Source organism: Morone saxatilis, unplaced genomic scaffold (assembly GCF_004916995.1).
Source record: "Morone saxatilis isolate NCDOM2014 unplaced genomic scaffold, NCSU_SB_2.0 Contig2, whole genome shotgun sequence".
In the NCBI taxonomy this organism is placed as follows: Eukaryota; Metazoa; Chordata; class Actinopteri; family Moronidae; genus Morone; species Morone saxatilis.
The window spans coordinates 24,799,034-24,817,632 of NW_023339762.1; the positions used below are offsets into that span (position 1 = coordinate 24,799,034).

The 18,599-nt window shown below is 42.8% G+C and overlaps 1 protein-coding gene across 4 annotated transcripts in view; it reads right to left on the minus strand.

The window, feature by feature from the left end:
- Positions 1-185: 185 nt before the first annotated feature.
- hipk2 (homeodomain interacting protein kinase 2) overlaps positions 186-18,599 on the minus strand; it is a 77,871-nt gene continuing 59,457 nt past the window's right edge. Inside the window, exons 6-15 of one of the 4 annotated variants that reach the window (XM_035664494.1) lie at positions 17,250-17,434; positions 16,954-17,116; positions 14,532-14,661; positions 13,698-13,819; positions 10,594-10,724; positions 9,417-9,599; positions 8,935-9,258; positions 7,808-8,052; positions 7,524-7,684; positions 186-6,475 (exon numbers count right to left, since the gene is read on the minus strand). In XM_035664494.1, coding sequence (XP_035520387.1) covers positions 6,011-6,475; positions 7,524-7,684; positions 7,808-8,052; positions 8,935-9,258; positions 9,417-9,599; positions 10,594-10,724; positions 13,698-13,819; positions 14,532-14,661; positions 16,954-17,116; positions 17,250-17,434 — 2,109 coding nt within the window. In that variant the 3' untranslated portion in view covers positions 186-6,010. Of the gene's footprint in view, positions 6,476-7,523; positions 7,685-7,807; positions 8,053-8,934; positions 9,259-9,416; positions 9,600-10,593; positions 10,725-13,697; positions 13,820-14,531; positions 14,758-16,953; positions 17,117-17,249; positions 17,435-18,599 lie in introns of all 4 variants that reach the window. The other 3 variants (XM_035664492.1, XM_035664493.1, XM_035664491.1) reach the window with 3 other exon arrangements.

The window sequence follows — 18,599 nt, forward strand, 5'->3', positions numbered from 1 at the left end:
GATAATCAGTCTAATCAGATAGAAAAAGTGAAAACACCTCTGTGCATGGCCTTTAAATGTCACGATGGAATAATGGTGTGAAGAACACTTATTGTATATTTTTATTTCCTTTGAGTTATATGCTTAAGCACTCACCACAAACCAAAACACAGATACACACACCACAGCATAAAACAAGAGACTGGTGCCGTGACTTAACAGTTTAATGTAAATCCAAGACAAAGTGTGATTACATTTCTACACATATACAATATGCATATGTGAGCATACAAATTCTCATTAATAACTCGATTCACCTCGGAGACCGAAAAAATGATCAAAAGTAACAGTGAATAACAAGCTATAACATAGTTCACCACAACGCGAGCCCCTTCTCACCCTACAGTTAGTAAAGAGGACAATTAAAATAACTATATTCTTCTATTTGACGAAGCTGTTTGTCTGTTAAAATCCTCCTGTAAAATTTACAATGCTATCATTAGTTTTTTTGAAGCCTAATATAAATTCACTCCATTTTTCTACAACGAAAATGATTAAGAGAAGCACACAACATCATAATGGTAACACAAGCGCTTAGTAGCAAGTACTCAACTTGTTAGGAGGTTTAATTAATCCTTCTTCTTATTGTCATTATTATATTTATTTAAACATTCTATAAAGCCAGTAAAATATCCATTCTCATAACATACTTAATAATATTAAGCTAAGGAACAGGGTATACATAGAACGCTACATCAACAGATTGAAATAATGAGACATCACACCCCAATAAACAAAAAGTAAATAAGAAAAGACAATTAACAGAGAAGTATACTAGGAAATACTGCAGCACACATTAGCTTTATCGACAAAGAATGAGATTTTACACCATTGAGAAACCATACAGCAATGGACACAAAAGGGGGTCAGGGTTTGATGCGCTCTTAGGTTTTTAGAAAATGTAAATTAACTGATATAACACTTGAATGAATAAAGTTGTGCAAGTAGCTGTTTTAGCAATTGAGCTACACTAATTAACTGTTAGAATTTACCAAAAGGGATTGTGACTTAAACCTGACCTCTAGCTGAGGATGAATATTTTTGGAGTGTAAATGGGAAAATCTAACTTTAATTGTAGCTTTGGTCTACCACTTCTAGATTCCATTTATTGACACCACAAAAACAGCCATCTTTAGCTAGAAATCTCTCTGAAAGTAAGATGGGAAAAACTACATTTTTTAGTTTTGTAAAGTCAGACCAAACATCTTACAAACACAGCGATTTGGCGATTTAAGGTGGTATAAATTAATCCGTATCCTTGCTTGGTTTCACACAAATTAGAATTAATGAAGATAGTAGGAAAGCAATTGTATTTGAATCAGTTTTGGTTCTTAAATTCATACATTGTAATCATCTGACAGCCTTTATCAGTGATGGCATCAAACCTTGACCACCTCACCCTGAATTCCCCCAAGGAATAGCCAGCAAAAGGAGCAGATCTCCTCAACAAAGGTTAGAAAAAAAAAAAAACATACACTCATCCAAAAGGGCTTTAAGAATGCTTGTGTAGCTAGATTATGAATTTCCTGGTGACAGACAGTACATCAGCTCATGATTAATCCACCTAACACCTGTTCCTAACCCCTTTGTACTTTGGGAAGCAGCTGCAACTTTGCCAAACGGTTTACACTGTACGTGTGTGCAGGTTGATGTTGCGGGTTGTCAGTTCACTTCTTGCTGAGCTTCAATTCACTTTGAAGAAGTTTGCCTGAAGACTAATGTAGCACAGTGTGCCATCTTGCTCTCAGGAATGTTTCTAAGAATTTTCTAAGTTCCAGGAGGAGGAGGAGTATTCACGATAACACCATGAGCAAAATTATAAGTTTGAGTGCATTTTATAGGAGAATGCCAGACTTCAGGGTGGGATACTGCCTTATTTACTTTTCTCTAATTTAAATGTCACCTTGAACCTTTGGAGGTATTGTTGGTTATTTGGAAGGCAGTACTCTAACAATAAAGTCGCTAGCTGGGAAGGCTATGCTCACCTCAACAACACAAAACATTTTTACACTCTACTTAAGCACATTTTGGTAATTGTAAGGTCACTCGATCTACGTTAATGCTCACATTTCTGATTCCCCTTTCTTATAAAACACACAAAACATTGGTTATGTGAAACAGAGCAAAAGACAAAGGTATCATACACATCAAGTCATTTTCCACAATGCTGCGCATACAGGGCTTCTCTTAACTGGATGTTTCATTTGAGAAAATAGCAATTATTTGATATCCCCTAATTATGAGGATAGTGGTAATTTTACATTATTTCTCTCTTACATTATGGGATTTTGCTGGAGATCAGATGTATAATTATTGCATCATGCATGGCCACAAACGGTGTAGAAATTAAATGAATGGTCACCCACTGAGAAAGATCTAAAGCCATTTCAAATGTCGCAGGTCACGTATTACATTCATTTTGTGCAGGTGACCATGGTTTTAAAGGTATAGTTGGTACATTTTTGATTAATTCATTTTTACAGATCATTCTATTCCATGGCACGCTAATGTAAAACAATTTTTTTTTTACAAATTCATATTCATACAACACCAATAAAGCTACAACATCAACAACGTAAAAAATAACTGGCTTAACAATTTGGAGAGAGGTTAGATAATTATTGATCATTCAATCTAGACAGGGGCCAAGTGTGGGGAGTAATGGAGGTAAAGCATGACAAGCTTTAAAACAGACTGCAGCTCTTCTCATAGTTGAATATCCAGATTCTACGCAAATTAATGACTGTGCTGTATGCATTAAGTATGTTAAATCCTCCCTGTGTACTTGTACATCGAATGCCCACATGCATTTGCTTGGGGGTAAAACAACATATCCTCAAAAGCACTTTTAAAGATTAGATCAGAAGTTATTGCCTGTCTGTCTCTAGCAACGCTGTGGAGGATTGCTTGTATTGTACTGTGCTGTACACGATCAATCTGTTGAATTCTTTGGTGGGAGGAGCGAAAAAAGTCCTAGTGTGACGATGCTATCCCCATGCTGACAGGAGAGAGGACAGGACAGCAGTGTAGCATGGGTAACGCAAAATTCCCTCCAACAGTGGAATGTTTCAGTAGTCTGTCTCAACAGAGGAGCCAACAGATTTCAATGAAAAATCATCTCCCTTATGCGTGTGTGCTTAGGCCCCAATGACCTAGAGGAAATTAAGTAGATAAAATAAAATAAAAAATACACAACAGAACAGAGAAGAGTGATGTAACCAGCAACATACTATGTAATCACATCTTTAACTGCCTGCACCCTAGGCTTGCATGCTGGAGCTGACGGGGAGTGGAGAGATTTGGGGAAACAAGTACCAGGATGACAAACCACTTTGCGGCCCATCGAGAGACTTTTGAAGAGATTGATGGATTTCAAACCTGGGTGTGGCACCTTCAAGCCAAAGCATCTATCTATAAGGGCCCCACTGGATTATCATTAACTCAACACTTACTATCATCAGCAGTGTTGCAATACTTTACACAGGTGCACCCACCTCAATGGAATACTAAATACTACTGTACATCAACCCCCAGGTTACAAAATAGAAATGAGCCTGACATATAATAAAAACACACACACTCTGATAAAACATCCACAAGAATTATTGCAACAATCTCTAAAAATAAACACAACATGTACTACAGCCATGTCAAAAAGTTCAAGATAATGTTAAGTTAAAAAAAAAAAAAAATCACTTCAAATGCAAGTACTATGGCATACCATGAAGGAGAGGGGAAGGCTTTCACTAAACCACCAGCGGTTCTGATGTGCCCACGTTCAAGAGGACAAATGAACAGAGGAGATTATTTGTATCATTGGCTACGAGAAAATATGACGTCTATTAAATCAAGCAGCAAACACACAAAGCGACAGCCCTATTGGTTCTCTAAGTGTTCAGGTATCCCGTTCAGCTGGCGTGGCGATGTCTGTGGTGTACCTGGTTTCGAAGACAAATGGACAGTGACTACGAATCGCCCACAAGGTGCCCTTCCAGGTGTATGCTGTGGCATTTCTGTCCTGTTCCTGCAGCTCTGAGATGCTACCCAAACCTCAACCGCAACAAATAACTTCCAATTATCTTTGCCGGAGAAACAAAGAACAACAGCAACAAATGACTTCAACAAAAGGATTCATGTCAGAAGTGTGCATTCAGGTAAGGATGTGCCCCCTGCGACTTCTACCGACCACCCGGGCTCAGTGTTACTATCAACCTGCTCAGTGCCAACTTACTACCATTTTAGTCCCATTTAAGATAGAGTTTCACCCTGCCCTCCACAGTCCCTACCTAAACTGACCCTATGCTTTCAACCAGCCCCCTCACTCGTGCCTACACAGTATCTCTCTCAAACAACCCTCGATACTCTGTCTCTTCGCTGCAGCCTGGCTATCTCTAGCCTCACAGAATCCCCCTCATGGCAACCATCACTTTCTGTCAGGCCCTTCTCTCGGACTAGCTTTTAACCTTAAAAACGACATCTACTGTGTCTCAAACATTGTACTGTAACTCATTCCCTGTACATGAAAACTGAGCTAATATCTCTGCTCTGTAATCGTGATGCATGAATTCCCTTGTGTGATAAAAAAACAAACAAATAAACAAATATATTCCAAACTAAAGCCACATTTTGGGTGCCACTGTGATAGAGGTTTACAGCTACAGCTATACTGTACATTTTCATATTTACATTAATATCCAGAGCAAATGTAACAAGAATGTATCTATGACTTTGGTAAGTACCCCAGGCAAGTTATCTCATGCACACATAATAAAATAGCTCAACAGCTCTGACATTAATCTTCATCACCTATAGTACGCTGTCATTAAGGACAAGAAACCGCCAGGGCTAAGCCTACACCTGGAAGAGAGCTACAACTGCCCCAACTAGGATTTCAAACCAGGGAAACATGTCTCTCTAAGTATAGCTATTGTCTCTTGTGGCTTTCAGGATCCAAGCCAAGTAAACTGTGTCATTATATCTGTAAGGCACTACGAGGGAACAATGGTCAAAACCTAAAGACTGAAGAGGAATTTTGAGGAGGTGGACTACACACGCATGGCTGACAGTAGCACACACAGACAATCACGTTGTACATGCCTATGTTATTATAACCACTTTGTGCAATCACATTGAAAAAAGAGGAACAAATAAATCTATTGGTATTGGAAAAAAACAAAAAAAACAAACAGGTGCAGACTGCTACATTCTAAGAACGGGGCCCAGCTAAGACACCTAGCTAAAACTGAAGTATCGTCATAAAGGTGAAACATAAAGGAAAAAATATCTATAAATACACTATAAAGTTTGTTGTCTTCTGTTGGTTATATTTCCAGAAGCCTCCTCGGCGGGAGAAGGAGGGGTGAGGGGAGTTGCCTCTCTTTTCTCCCCACACCATGAATGATTTGGAAATATTAAGACAGTTCAAGGCCATCAATATTTTTTTCTTTGAAGAGCAGCAGGTTTCCGTATTTCACCTTCTCCCAAATCTCTTGGGATTCCATACTTCCAGTCAGTAACCCCTGTTCAACAGTCACTTCCCAAATTTAAGAGGGGAAAATAAAGGAAAACAAACCAGAAAACCTCCAATGTCCCAAAAGGCCGGTTTCTAACTTCCCTGTAAAACTAATGAGACATTACTTTCCTCATAAAGTAAAGTGAAGGATAGACAAATAAAAGCAAAAACTGGCCCTTTCAGGAAAAAAAAATTGAAAGAAACATCTTGAACTGAAATTAAAATTCAACCCCATCTTTCCCTTCTCGAGAGGCTGTGAATCTTTTTTTTCTTTTTCTCTCTGTCGTTACATCTTCAAGTTATATGTGACAGTTTCATGAGGATTGCATGTTCCTCTGTCTCTGTTTATGTCTGAGGTCGAGGAGAGGATGTTTAGGATGTTGATGGGGCTCAGGGCGGGTGGGTTTGGGGGAAGCAGCAGAGCTGGGTCAGGCTCTCCAGTGTCAGTCAGTGTCTTCTCTAGAGGTAAGGGTACTGGTTGACCTTGGTGGGACTCAGCGGGTATCCAGTGTAGACAGTAGAGGCGGGCGAGGCGCTGATGTAGGCCTGGTGGGCAAACTGGGCCTGGTACTGGCTGTGGTGCAAGGTGGGCGAGGGCAGCACCCGGTGGCCCATGCTGACTGGGACCTGGTGGACGATGCTCGGTGGATAGCTTCCGTGCTGGACTGCGTGGCGTGCCGAGCCCTGTGACGCCACTAGGTGGGCCACGGTGCCGGTGGAGCCCAGAGCAGCAGGGGCTGTGTAGGTGTAGAGGTGGGGTTGGCTGGGCAGGTGTGTGGCAGCCAGGTGCGGGTGGACATTGCCCGTGTGAGAAGGGCTATTGTGATGGAAGGAGTACGGGGCCTGAGTGGCGATGGTGGGGGTGATGTAGGCTTGCTGACGCCGATGACCTCCATTTCGCTCGGCTACCATATGCTGCTGGGCCTGGCAGAGGAAATGATAGAATGGCTAAATCAGTCAGTTTTATTTCTCCTTAAATGAATTTTCTTTCTAGAAGATATTGCAAAATGTTGTTCATGGAAAGCCTTGTGGCCTCAAATATGATTTATTAAGTGTATGAAACCCTTTTGAACATCAATTTTATAATGTCACAACTGCATCAACCTTTAATTAATAGTTTGACATTTTGTGAGATTGCATTTATTTATTTTCTTGATCAATATCATTCTCATGTCCATACGGTAAATATGAAGCATCATGGCTGCAGCCGGTTAGCTTGACTTAGCTCAAAGTATGTAAACGGGGGAAGCCTGGTTCTGTCCAAGGGTAACACCTACCAGCACCTCCAAAGATCAGTAATGTCAATGTGAGGTTGCCAGCCAGCCAGCAAAGTGAGCCAGGAAGTGACTAAATCTGGCCAAGAAATAACCCAATAACACTGTGTTTTGCATGGATTAAACAAACAGGATTAACAGCATTAATTAGTGAGATTTAAAGGTGCAGGTCGGCAGATTCTTTTACCCTCGGACAGAGCCAGGTTACCTGTTTTCCACCATTTCCAGTCATTATGCTAAGCTAAGCTAACTGGCTGCTAGCAGTAGCTTCATATTTAACATACAGACATAGGAATGGTAGTTTTATATTCTCGTCTTACTCTAGACAAGAATGTGAAAAAGCAATCCAAAATGTCAAACTTGCTAAAACATGATCTGAAAAAGTTGACAATTTGGAAAGCTGAGGTTTAATACAGACAAATTCACACACTGCTAATACATAGTGATTGTCCATACTGTAATTGATAGTCCTCTCTGTAATTTGACTGTGTTGGTCTATTCTGTATGCCTGTCCGTACTGAAAGATGGATCCCTCCTCTGTTCCTGCTCCTTATCCCAATCAAAGGTCTAAGGATAGAAGGTGTTGTATGATGTACAACTTCTAAAGCCGCTTGTGGCAAATTTGTGATTTGTGATCATTTGGGGCTTTATAAATAAATGACATTGACTTGACAGTGGTAACACATGATTGACCATACCTGGCTGAGATTGAGAGGCTGCTGCTGGAGGGGGTGAGGCCCTGAGCGCTGCTGTCGGTAGGACCCACCTCCAGTCACGCCCCCTGGTACGTGATTATTGCCAGACACCACTCCATTGGAGGATTTGAACTTGTAAGCTGAATTTTGATGGTTCATTGCATCTGCACAAGAGAGGATACAAGTGTGATTAATAGGGAAGCAGCAACTTGAATACCAAACATAGTTACTAGCTAATGCATGATGCTATGTTTTAGGTTAGGAAAGAACCTGTCACAGTCCTTTACCTGGCATCAGGCGCTCACACTCACTTGGGACCTCACTGTTCTGGGTTTTGAGAGGGGGAATGATGATGGTGCGGGGGTTCCCATTGTTGTAGTTGTCCAGGATGGTGGTCTTTGTGTCATAGGTGTTGTTGTTGGGGGGTCTAGACTCCACAGTGTAGGGGCTGTTGTTGCTGGAACAATCGGAGTCGGGTGAATCATGGACCGTCACGCAACTGATGACATTCTTCCGCTGCTTTGAAGATGAACTAGAGGAAACAGAAGGGGATCAGAGCGAAATGTTACTGAGAAATCAACACAAGGCAATCAGTATTATTATTATTATTATATGTATGTATATCTATGGACTACTGATTATTTTTTTTTGCTTTATTTATAAATGTTCGATTCTACATCCTCTCCTTAATACTGTATATTGTGTGCTGCAGCAAAGTATAGACCCTGAATGTAACTCTATTACAGAGAATATGTGTCAAAACATACATCTGAGTATTGTTTACAGTGTGTGAATGTTTTGTCACAATTGCTTTCTTTGTCTTCCTGATTTGTGATTTCCTTCTTTGCGTTTCAGTACAGCATATCACACCATACAGGAGTTGTTTTTGCCACGACTGTTTTTCTTTTTTCAGATGACTGCGCTGTCAAAAAAGTGATTTGATCAATGGTACCACTACCACTGCCACAGAAATGATTGGCCTTGGGTGACCTGGTGAGCTTTTTATTACTTTTATAGCCGCACAGTCATCTGATATCAGAAACACAGAGGTATGTAATCGAACATGCACACACATCTTGTAAAACCAAACTATGTAGAAAAAAAGAAGATGAAAACAAGATGGCAAAAAGTTGGCTTCTTAGGTTTGCTGGCAATGGTGAAAACATATCTCTATCCCGCTAAGCCAACGCAGACGCATGCCATGTTTTGAAAGAGGTTTTCTTAGCCTATCTGCGACTGCAGCCCTTTGTAATGTGTTTGTTGTGAAAATTCATGACAAGCCTGAAAATCGTTTTCCTCTGAAGCAATTTACAGTAACATGAAGCCCTGGTAACGCCAATGATAAACTAACTTCTTAGTCTGCATCAGCTGAGCTAAACAGAACCACATTAATCCTTTAAAACCCAGAACTGACCTGTTGTTTTGTTTGTGGTCTTCTTCCTCATCCGTGTCACTGCTGATGGTGATAATGCTGACTGCAGGGCTGGGCGTGTCGGGGATGATGATGGTCTGTCTGGGGACATGGTGCTGGTGCTGATGGTCGCGGGTGGTGCTGGAAGCCTGCTCTGCTTCGCTAGGCCCCCACCCTCCGCCCCCACAGCCCTGCGGGGCCGGGCAGTTGGAGGCCGAGCCGTTCTGTAGCACAGCGCAACGCGGAGGCGTGTTTTCCTTCACCCGCTTGGAACGCTGCGGGGACAGCACCGCCTGAGAGGACGACACCTCGTAGGCTGACATGTTCCTTATAGAAAGACAGAGAAGAGGGTAAGTGTCACCTAGAGGGCAAAACACACAGATGCTGAAGATCAAAGACCTCCAAATCAAAAGCTATGGGACATCATGATCTCTTTGGGATGATCCGTAGCTGCCAGTATGATGATTTACAGCAAGTTAGAGTACCTGGCAGACATCTGGTGCTGTTTGTTCTTTTTGGAAGAGGAGTTGTTATTTGTTGAGGGCTGCCTCATGACGTGTGCCACACCCACATTGAGCGTCTGGTTGGATGGGAGCGTGACGTGGCCAGCCAACAAGGCTGGTTGCTGCATTATGGGATTATAATGGCTGCCATGAGGATGGGAATTTCTGTAATATAACACAGTTTTATGTTACCACAACAATTAGAAACCTGCAAGTGAAGTAGCAAAGCATAAAATACTGAATAATACATTGATATAACAGGATAACCAACAGTGGGGAGGAAAAAGACAGGATAAGTATTTCCCGCAGAAGCCAGCGGGTGGCAGCAGCTAACTTTTCTAAAGAGGACCAAAGGAGGAGAGGGAGAAAGTGTGGGAGAGAGCAAAGAGGGAGGGCAGAGGAGCTGACACCAGCAGCTGTGGAGCGATAGCTCTGCAGAGGAAGTGCGACACTTTCCCAGTCGTCTCTCTGAGGACAACAGAGCTGCCACTGGACAGGAAGGGTGGAAGAAACAAGGGGGGGTCTGGTCACAGATGGACAGCTCTGAATTAACCTGAGCATACATGGCCACACCAGCCCTCCACATACATATTATATACCTGCATCCTCCTTATCTCCCTGCAGATCTCCTTCTCCCATCTACAGTATCCATCCATTTATTGAGTGAGTCATCACGGTGACAGGCTATACTTGACGTGACGTCTCTACATGTACATATGTATATCCCCTCTCCCTGAGGTAGATCTGCTCTTATAAAAAGGCCAGTGTTCACTCAGGGACTTTGATTCATTAAAGATAAAGGACAAGCTGTCAGGGACAGGCTCCTCACTCAATCAGTCTTATGTCATTCCATCTTCCTATATCACATTTTGACCTATAAAAGCCATAAAACCCCCGCTGGCTGCTCTGAAATCAATTTATCTGACCTGAAGTACAGACTTGCTTTTGATATTATGTGTATAAAGTTAAAGTGTTTTGCTTTAAAATTACATATGTCAACCTGTTAGATTTATTTAAGCTAAATTCTTGAAAAAAAGAAAAAGAAAGGTGGATTGGAGCTGTAGGCCACAATATTCAGACATCAATAAATGTCCTCCAAAATCAGTCACGGTTATGATTGCCTGGGAGCAGTTAAAATGAAGGAAGCAGTGTTGGTCACCTCCAGTTGGCGAGAGGCTGTGTGCTGCTCATGGAGTCGGGGATGACAGTGGCATGCTGGACTGAGGTGTGGGTGAGCTGCTGCCAGGCTGGAGGCAACAAGATCTGCTGGGTGCCACTGGGCCAGGCCTGCTGAGGTAGGAGAACACAGAGTGGGGGATAATCAAAGAGGGGGAGAAGGCGAGAAGTGGAGATTGAACAGACAGAAAGAGGACAGAAAAACAGTCAGCTGCCATGTCAGAAAACATACACACTATGAATTTTATTAACACTGTTTTATGAAGGCTGTCATGGGAGTGAAAAGTTATTCATGATTAATCTCACACATCCGTTTTTTTAATTTAAACATTATAAATGCATGAATAAAGGGAACTCATTGAACTTGGGTGATGAGTTTTGAGGGTGTTGTGATAAATTACCGCATGTATTCAAAAGTGCATAACAGCTGGTTTAAACTACCTACTGGGCATGCAAAATGAACTCCGCCAGCTTCAAGGAGACATCCATCGACAAAAGAGATAAGACCAGAACTTAATAAAGATGTACAGCAGCTTCTTTCTTTGTTTTTGTGTGTGAGTGAGTGTATATGTGTATATGTATGTATGTGTGTGTGTGTGTGTGTGTGTGTAACTGTGATTACGTGTTTGTCTTCAAGTCAAATCAACCTATGTTAATTAAATTCGTAGGCCAATTCAAGCTGCTGTGAAAGAGGCTACTTTGTATTTCTGATGCAGAACAGGAGGAGTATCAGGCATAATATGCCCCAAGATGTGCCAAGATGAGTGTGTGTGTGTGTGTGTGCGTGTGCGTGCATGCCCAAGTGTGTTTGTGTGTTACTGTGTGTGTAACCCTAATAGTTTAATGCAGCTCTATTGATTAGCACTTTAATGTCAGGGCTAATGAATTGTTCCTTTAATACCATTTGCACATCTATTTACAACGGCATCAGTATGTGCAGCGGCACACACAAGTTTACATAGAGGAAGAGAAGGACAGACAGAAAGAAGCGAGAAGGGGAGAAAGAGAGACAGAGAGAGAGAGGGAAAGAGGCACCATGTGTCAACCTGTTAGGCACCATGTGTCAAAATGCAAAATGGAAAGCAGATAATCTGTGCATAAAGTACAGTAACTTTATTTATACCTTTATCTTATAACTGTATCTTTATCTTAACCTTTATCATTGTATTCACATCTTTGCTTTGCTCCGTCTGTTCTTATTATAATCTGACACAAAGTAGCTGTTCTGTTCTGTATTCTGGCTGCAGGCTCCTGAAAGTAGAATTGTTTTTGTCTAAGGCACATTGCAAAGTCCAAACTAACCAGGCTGTAGTTGAATTGCTGCAGGGGGAATCTGCAGGCCAATAGAGCTGCCTTGTCTGCGCGCTGATGACTGACATCTCTAATGGAACATTCTGGGGCTGGTGATGGTCTTTACATTTAAGACCACAGCCAAGGCCTTTTATCAACATGCCATTAAGAGACTCTAATACATCCATCCATCCATCTCCTGCTTCTCCGCCCTGCTCGCTATATCTCCATTCCTGGCACTCTACATGCCTCTCTCACTAGGCGTCTGTGTTGTATAACCAGCCTGTCTGCCCTGAAATGGTAACCCAGTTAAGAGGCCGTTTTCTTTCTTCTCAGAGCCTACCATCACTATCAGCAGCCCACCGCCTCCCACCTCGACCTACACTCCCCGGGTGAAAACCCTTTGTCACCTCGGGGCTTTGAAAGCCCCAGCTCTCACTCCCCAATTGTTTCCACATTTTCTGCATTCCTGCTCCAGATAAAGGTCCTGCTGGTTTCCCTGCCTCCCTGCTTGGAGCCTCCTTCACTCTGCCCCCTCTCTGCACACCCAGGGAGCTCGGGGCTAAACTTGCATGGGTCTGAGGTGGGCAAAGGGTGCATGGACAACAGTGAGCTGTGGGTGGGTGAAGGCGCAGGTGGGGAGAATGCAGCCGAGAGGCAAACAACGACTCAGCCAAGCCTGCAAGACCTCCCACAGTAAAGGAATAAACACACACACACCACACACCCAGTTATTAGGTGTGCTGCTCGCTGGCCTATATAAACCATCTGCTTGCGTTAACTATTGCCTGTCTTTGTTTAACATGTGTGCAGACAGAGGTGAATACCTGCAGAGCAAGGCAGCAATGTGTGATCCACACTTGATATATCATTTCATGTAATTTACACTTCCATAAAAAGACATGGATGTTGTTTTTTTGTATTTTGCCTCTGATAGATCCATTATATCAATGGATCTGGTAATGTTGTAAATTCTGTGGTCATGCAGAGCCTCATCCAAGCTTCCCCTGACCTCCCGGGATCCTCTGAGGCCTGTAATTTGGAGCGCCTGACTTGGAAGCAGCCCTGGAGCTAATCACCATTTGGTATCTGACAGATTAACCCACCATAGAAACACAGGCACGCGCACACACATACACACAGAGCTTTGCTGCCTGCCTGCCTGCCTACTGCATGATTAACTGGAGATAAGGGAGTGCTTCAAACTCCCTGGATTCTCAGGGATATTTAAAGCCTTCATGGAAATTTCCATAGGGAAAGAGGTGGTGTGGTGATGGAAGTGGTCTGCAGTGTGTGTGTGTGTGTGTGTGTGTGCAGAGAGAGTGATGCACAGTCACTCTCTGTTAATTTCAACAACTGTATACTAGCAGCTAAAGCTCCGGCTCCGCTGTGCAGGCCTCAGTGAAGGCCTTCTCTGTGTGAAAGGCTCCTGCCTTTGTGTGCATCAGACCGTGGCAGCCTCAGCCTCCAGGAGAGCGGGGCATAGGAGAGAGTGAGCAAGGGGGAGAGAGAAAGAGGAGAGAAAGAGAGAGAGAGACAGAGAGCAATGCACAGGAGAGCTTGGCCTGAATGCGCCCAGGAAAAAACAGCTGCCAGCAGGGGCAGGGGCAGGGTCACGAACACTGAGTGATTTTCAGCCTCCATCGATAGATACTATTCTTAGCGATGGCTTATAAAAAAGGGATGCAGAGAGCTTTGTTTGAATGTGAGCAGTTTCAAGTCTGACAGGAACTGTTATTGTTAAGACCCCAAAAAACTCTATTAGTTCCTTGTTGTGATACTTGAGTGTCTTCCTACCTGTGTAAGCAGGCCAGGTTGGATCTGAAGAGGCTGAGCACCAGGGGCCTGGGTCACTATGGGAACAGCATTCTCCATCCGCACAGAGTAACTGGTGTGCTTGGAAGGGGACGCCTGCAGCCCTGTGCACAAATAAAGCATGTTCACAAAGGATGTTAACAAATAAATACAGCAATACTCTCCATATCTGTCACTTAAACAATCTCATGCCATCTGCAAAAGGTATAGATCTGATAATGTGTTATATATGCGCACTGCATTCCACAGATGTCAAAGCTCTTCTGCTATGTTCGAACATAGCAACACTACTTAAAATAAAAAAATAAAAACAGTAGTCATGGAAATAGTATAAAAACAGTTTCTAATAATGGAAATTCTTTTTATCACCCATTCCACAGTAAGAATAAATAAACAAATAGAATAATGCCTTAGAGCACTTGCTGTCCCAGTGCAAACAAAAGAGACAAAAGGGGGGTGAGTAAGCATTACACAAAGATATTAAATTTCCTTTCAAATGATTAATTGCCTCATCAAGTTATCATTGAATCACTGTTTGTATGGTACGATTGACAGTGCCTGTGGGGTGCTAGGCTAAAGCTGCAAAACAAAATGACAAAAAGTTAGCAAAAAGAGGAGTACGATCTGTGCACAGATATAGAGATAGAACTGAACCCGACTACAGTGGTGTACAGTATGTAAATAAATGCTGTTTAATTGTGTTTTATAATGGCTTGTTGCAAGTGCAGGTGCTCATGGCTGAGATCTTGTGTTTAGCACAGATGACTCACTCTATCCGTTCATATTAAAGCATACTGACGGGTTAGACCTCCTTACCTTGGAAGCCAGGTGGGCAGACGATGAGCGCCTGCTGGAAGGGGTCGGGTCGGGCAGCGCAGAGCTGAGGAGCCCCCGGCTGCAGGGGCATGCTCCTTTGGGCCACGGCTGCCATGGAGGCAGCGGTGGGCTGGTAGAGTGCAGATTGGTAGTTTAGTATGGAGACATCAGGACTTGCAAAGGAAAGGGTGGCATTGTTGGTGGAGGAGGGAGCCAGGTTGGTGGCCTAAAGGAATGATGGGACCAAAATAAAATTCATGAGAGTGGAGGTACTGATGGGAATGACAGGGAAGTGGAAGAGCTCCAAGGAGGGAAGGGTGGAGTAGCAGGCATGGTAAAAACAGAACGATAACAACATTCTTGCAAAAAAAAGGCACATGCAAAGATGCAAAACTACCACGAGATCAAGAAAAGATGGATGGCGGGGCATCCATCATTGATGAGAGCTCATGGAAAAATAAGGAAATTGGAAGACTGATTTGAACGCGCCTTAAAATATGCGGACTGTTGATTTGATTAATTAGAGGGAGAGAGGAATGTGAGGAGAGATGCAATCAATTCTACAATTCTTAGAATAATCAACCATCAATGAGCAAAATGGCACCAGAGTGCATTTACACTGAGTTTTGTAATTTTGTATCATTAACAGCACTTAACAGCCAAACGAACAATACTTCTTTATACTAGAATAATGAGCTGCTGGACAGAAAATGTATACTCTCTATAGTGACAATATACTAAACTTGAAATGTATTAATGCTTTCAGTACACAGTTTGGCAACAATACAACAGCAAAAACATTTATTTAGCATTTAGATGATGCGTGTTACAATTATAACGAGATCATATTCAAAGTCTTAAAGTTTAAATGTAAATGTTACAGAATCGATATGAGCCAATATAATAAGCTGCAGCAAAATTTGACATTTCATGTCACAACTTCACTATCTAGCCTCCAAATCAATATGCCTGACAAGAGTAATATTTCAAAGCCAGCAGTCATTCTATAATTATGTAAGCTTAGGTAACTCCAGCATGTCTTGACCATTAATAAGACATGGGGACTACTAAGAATGCTTTTAAGAGACACCGTTTGCTCAGCTCATAAGTAGCATTTGCTCCACAAGACACTGTCTAATTTTAGCCCTTTCATTAACCGTACATAGGGGCGGAGGGAAATACAGAGACAGCGCTTTCATTTTTCATTTGCACTCTTTAGTGTGTTCAATGAACACCAGGGGAGGGAACATAATCAATATGGCACTGTGGCATTCATCATACACAAGCACGGAAGCAGCAAAATACAAGCCAAAGATGCATTCCAGCCTTGCAAATGAATCGGGTTGAATAAATCACTAACTTAAGTCTGTCTATATGCCCCGAGAGCCAGGCGCAGAAAAGACAAGCTGCGGCAATGTTAATCCATTTAAATCACAGCAAGATGGGTTTTTTGTCGCATGCTACACAGTGTGAGCCGGCTCGATATAGTTGGTGATAAAGAACTCTGTTTACTAAAGAGAGGGGTGGGGGCGAGAGGGGAGCAGGAGTTGTAACTAAGCACAATCTGGAAACCTTGCAACCCGACGCTCGGTGATTCCGGCATAAGCCAAAAGTCAGCAGTTTCGATTCACAGACCGTACGGGAATGAAGTGGTAAAGCACCACAGGCTCAACCCAGGGAAATGGGGGGAAAGAAGAGAAGACAGAGGAGGACAGGAGTGAGAGGAGGGAAAAAGAGAGGAAGCCTGGTAAAGGGATTCTTAAGGCCTGAAAGCCCCAGAATGCAAGGCAAGCAGGAAGTGGGGCTTGTCATGTGTGTAATCAGCACTTTGTGACAATCCCACAGGACCTGGGGCACAGACAGAAATGCAGGCAGACAGATATACATGCACCAAGGCAGAAAGGCAGGCCAGTAAGCATGGAAACGCGCAGACAGACAGGGAGAACGGACAGAAAAAACATAGAACAAAGGGACAAACAGCCGCTTACGGGCTGCTAAGCTGTTCAGCTACTGACAGTTGGGTGTTTATAGTACAATTATTTGGTTAAGACAGCATTTGACTGGGTGTGTAAGCTAGATGCATCTTTCATATTGTTGCTTGAGGGGTTTCAGCTCAGCTTAAATTATCTATTGTGATACATGCACATCACATATACATATTATATGTATTTATACATATACACTACATATGCAGTGCTCTAAGTGTGTCATGTGATTCCTTCCTTTAGTCAACTTTTATTTTTATCTGTAGTTTTATCTCTTTCCAGCTGCATTTCCTCAATCACAATGTTATTTGAACCTACTTTGGAAATGTAGTAACCCATAGCTAAAATAATTTACATACTTGAATCTGGCAGTATAAAAGCTCACTATCAGAGGTTGCCTAACAGCATACTTATTTTTTATTTTTTTTCAGTTGTACCTGGCTGTGCACAGTGTTCAGCTGGTTGTTGAAGGTCATGGTGAGGTTGGTGGAGGTGCTGGGGGCGACATGGGTGATAAAGGGCGTCTTGCTCTGGTTGACTGTGTCGTACATGTTGACACGACGCTTACAGATCTCCATGTTCTGGAAGCACGACTTCACACTGCACGGACAGAGAGTGACGGAGACAGAGAAGGAATGAGTGCCCCGTCTTGTGACAGTGGCAGATGTTATTTCACTGTTCAAAATGATAATTATATAAACAACAACAACAACAGGGTCTGTTCAGCTCGTACTGTGTGCTGTGCGGGAAATCGAGGAGATGCGACATAGTGACAAAGGGGTGGTTGAGCGTTTCGATAGGGGTGATCCTCTTGTCTGCGTCAATGGTCAGCATCTTGGTTAACAAGTCGATGAACTCCCTCCTATCAGCCTTCTCTGCCAGCATGTCGCTTCCCTCCAGATCTGATGTCATGTTCACCTGCAGGCACGAAACAAACACACGAGCAACTTAGCATTTCAAATACTTCTTCAATGGCTGATTGAGCATTCAAGGTCTATAATGTTTCTGCCGACGACAGAGAAAAATCTCTCCCGCAGCTTACTCCCATACAGAGGCCTATTAATACTCACAAGGCCGCATCAGTTAGGGTGTCAGTGTGTGTGTGTCACAGAGCCCAGTGATAACCTTGCACCTTAGTGACATTATAAACATTTGCACTGGTATTTATAGCACCACTTGGAATATCTGGCGCCTTCAGTGAGATTTTTATCTATTCCTGAGATGTGAAAACAAACAAAAAACATGAACCCAATAAAGCTACCATTGGCTAGTCATTAAAAAAAAACCTTTCACAAAGGACACCATTTTGTGAATGCCTCTGGGAAGCTGACATGAGACAACTTAACCTAAATATGTTCTGAGGCAATTCTGGGAAGCTGCCTTGGAACATCGTGTTGCTTCATCTGTATTAAACATTGCGGCTTAGGTTTGTGGATAAATACTGGGTAAAGCAGATTTCTGTAGATTTCTGCTCTAATGAAAAAGCAACATAGCTTGGAAGAATTGATTTGTTAGGCAAGGGACCAATGAGCAGGTTTACTTTTGGGGTTGTCGTGTGGGGTGAGCAACGAAGCAAGTGGGACAAGGTCATAGAGCAAGTCTCGGCTTGGCAAAAAAGCCAAGCAGGCAGTGCGAGGACAGAGACAGGGACAGTGGCAACAGACAGGCAGCCTTGTTTATTGTGACTGCCATGCAGAGGTAGCAGGCCTGTTTTTAATAAAGACGCAGCGCTTATCTGTAGGCCTGCTCCAGGGGCTATCAGATGTGCTGCCAGTCAACACTGCAAAATCTGATTCAATTCTCTTTCTCTATGCAGGTTATTCAGTCTCTGCAACCATCCCTTCTCTGCTTGCCATCTCCACTGCCTGTGATAAAGGAGTAATCTGCAGAATGAGGTGAGAAATAATCACATCGTCCTCTGCTAGTGGAAGAGATGACTTTGGGAAATGTACACAGTTTGGTTGCACATGCGTAGCAGGTGGGAGTTGGCTGAGGTGATCAGACTGGATAAGAAGAAGCCCGAAGAGGAGAAAGAATTTTCCTATCATCCATTAAATTAAGATATGTGAATATATTAGATAAA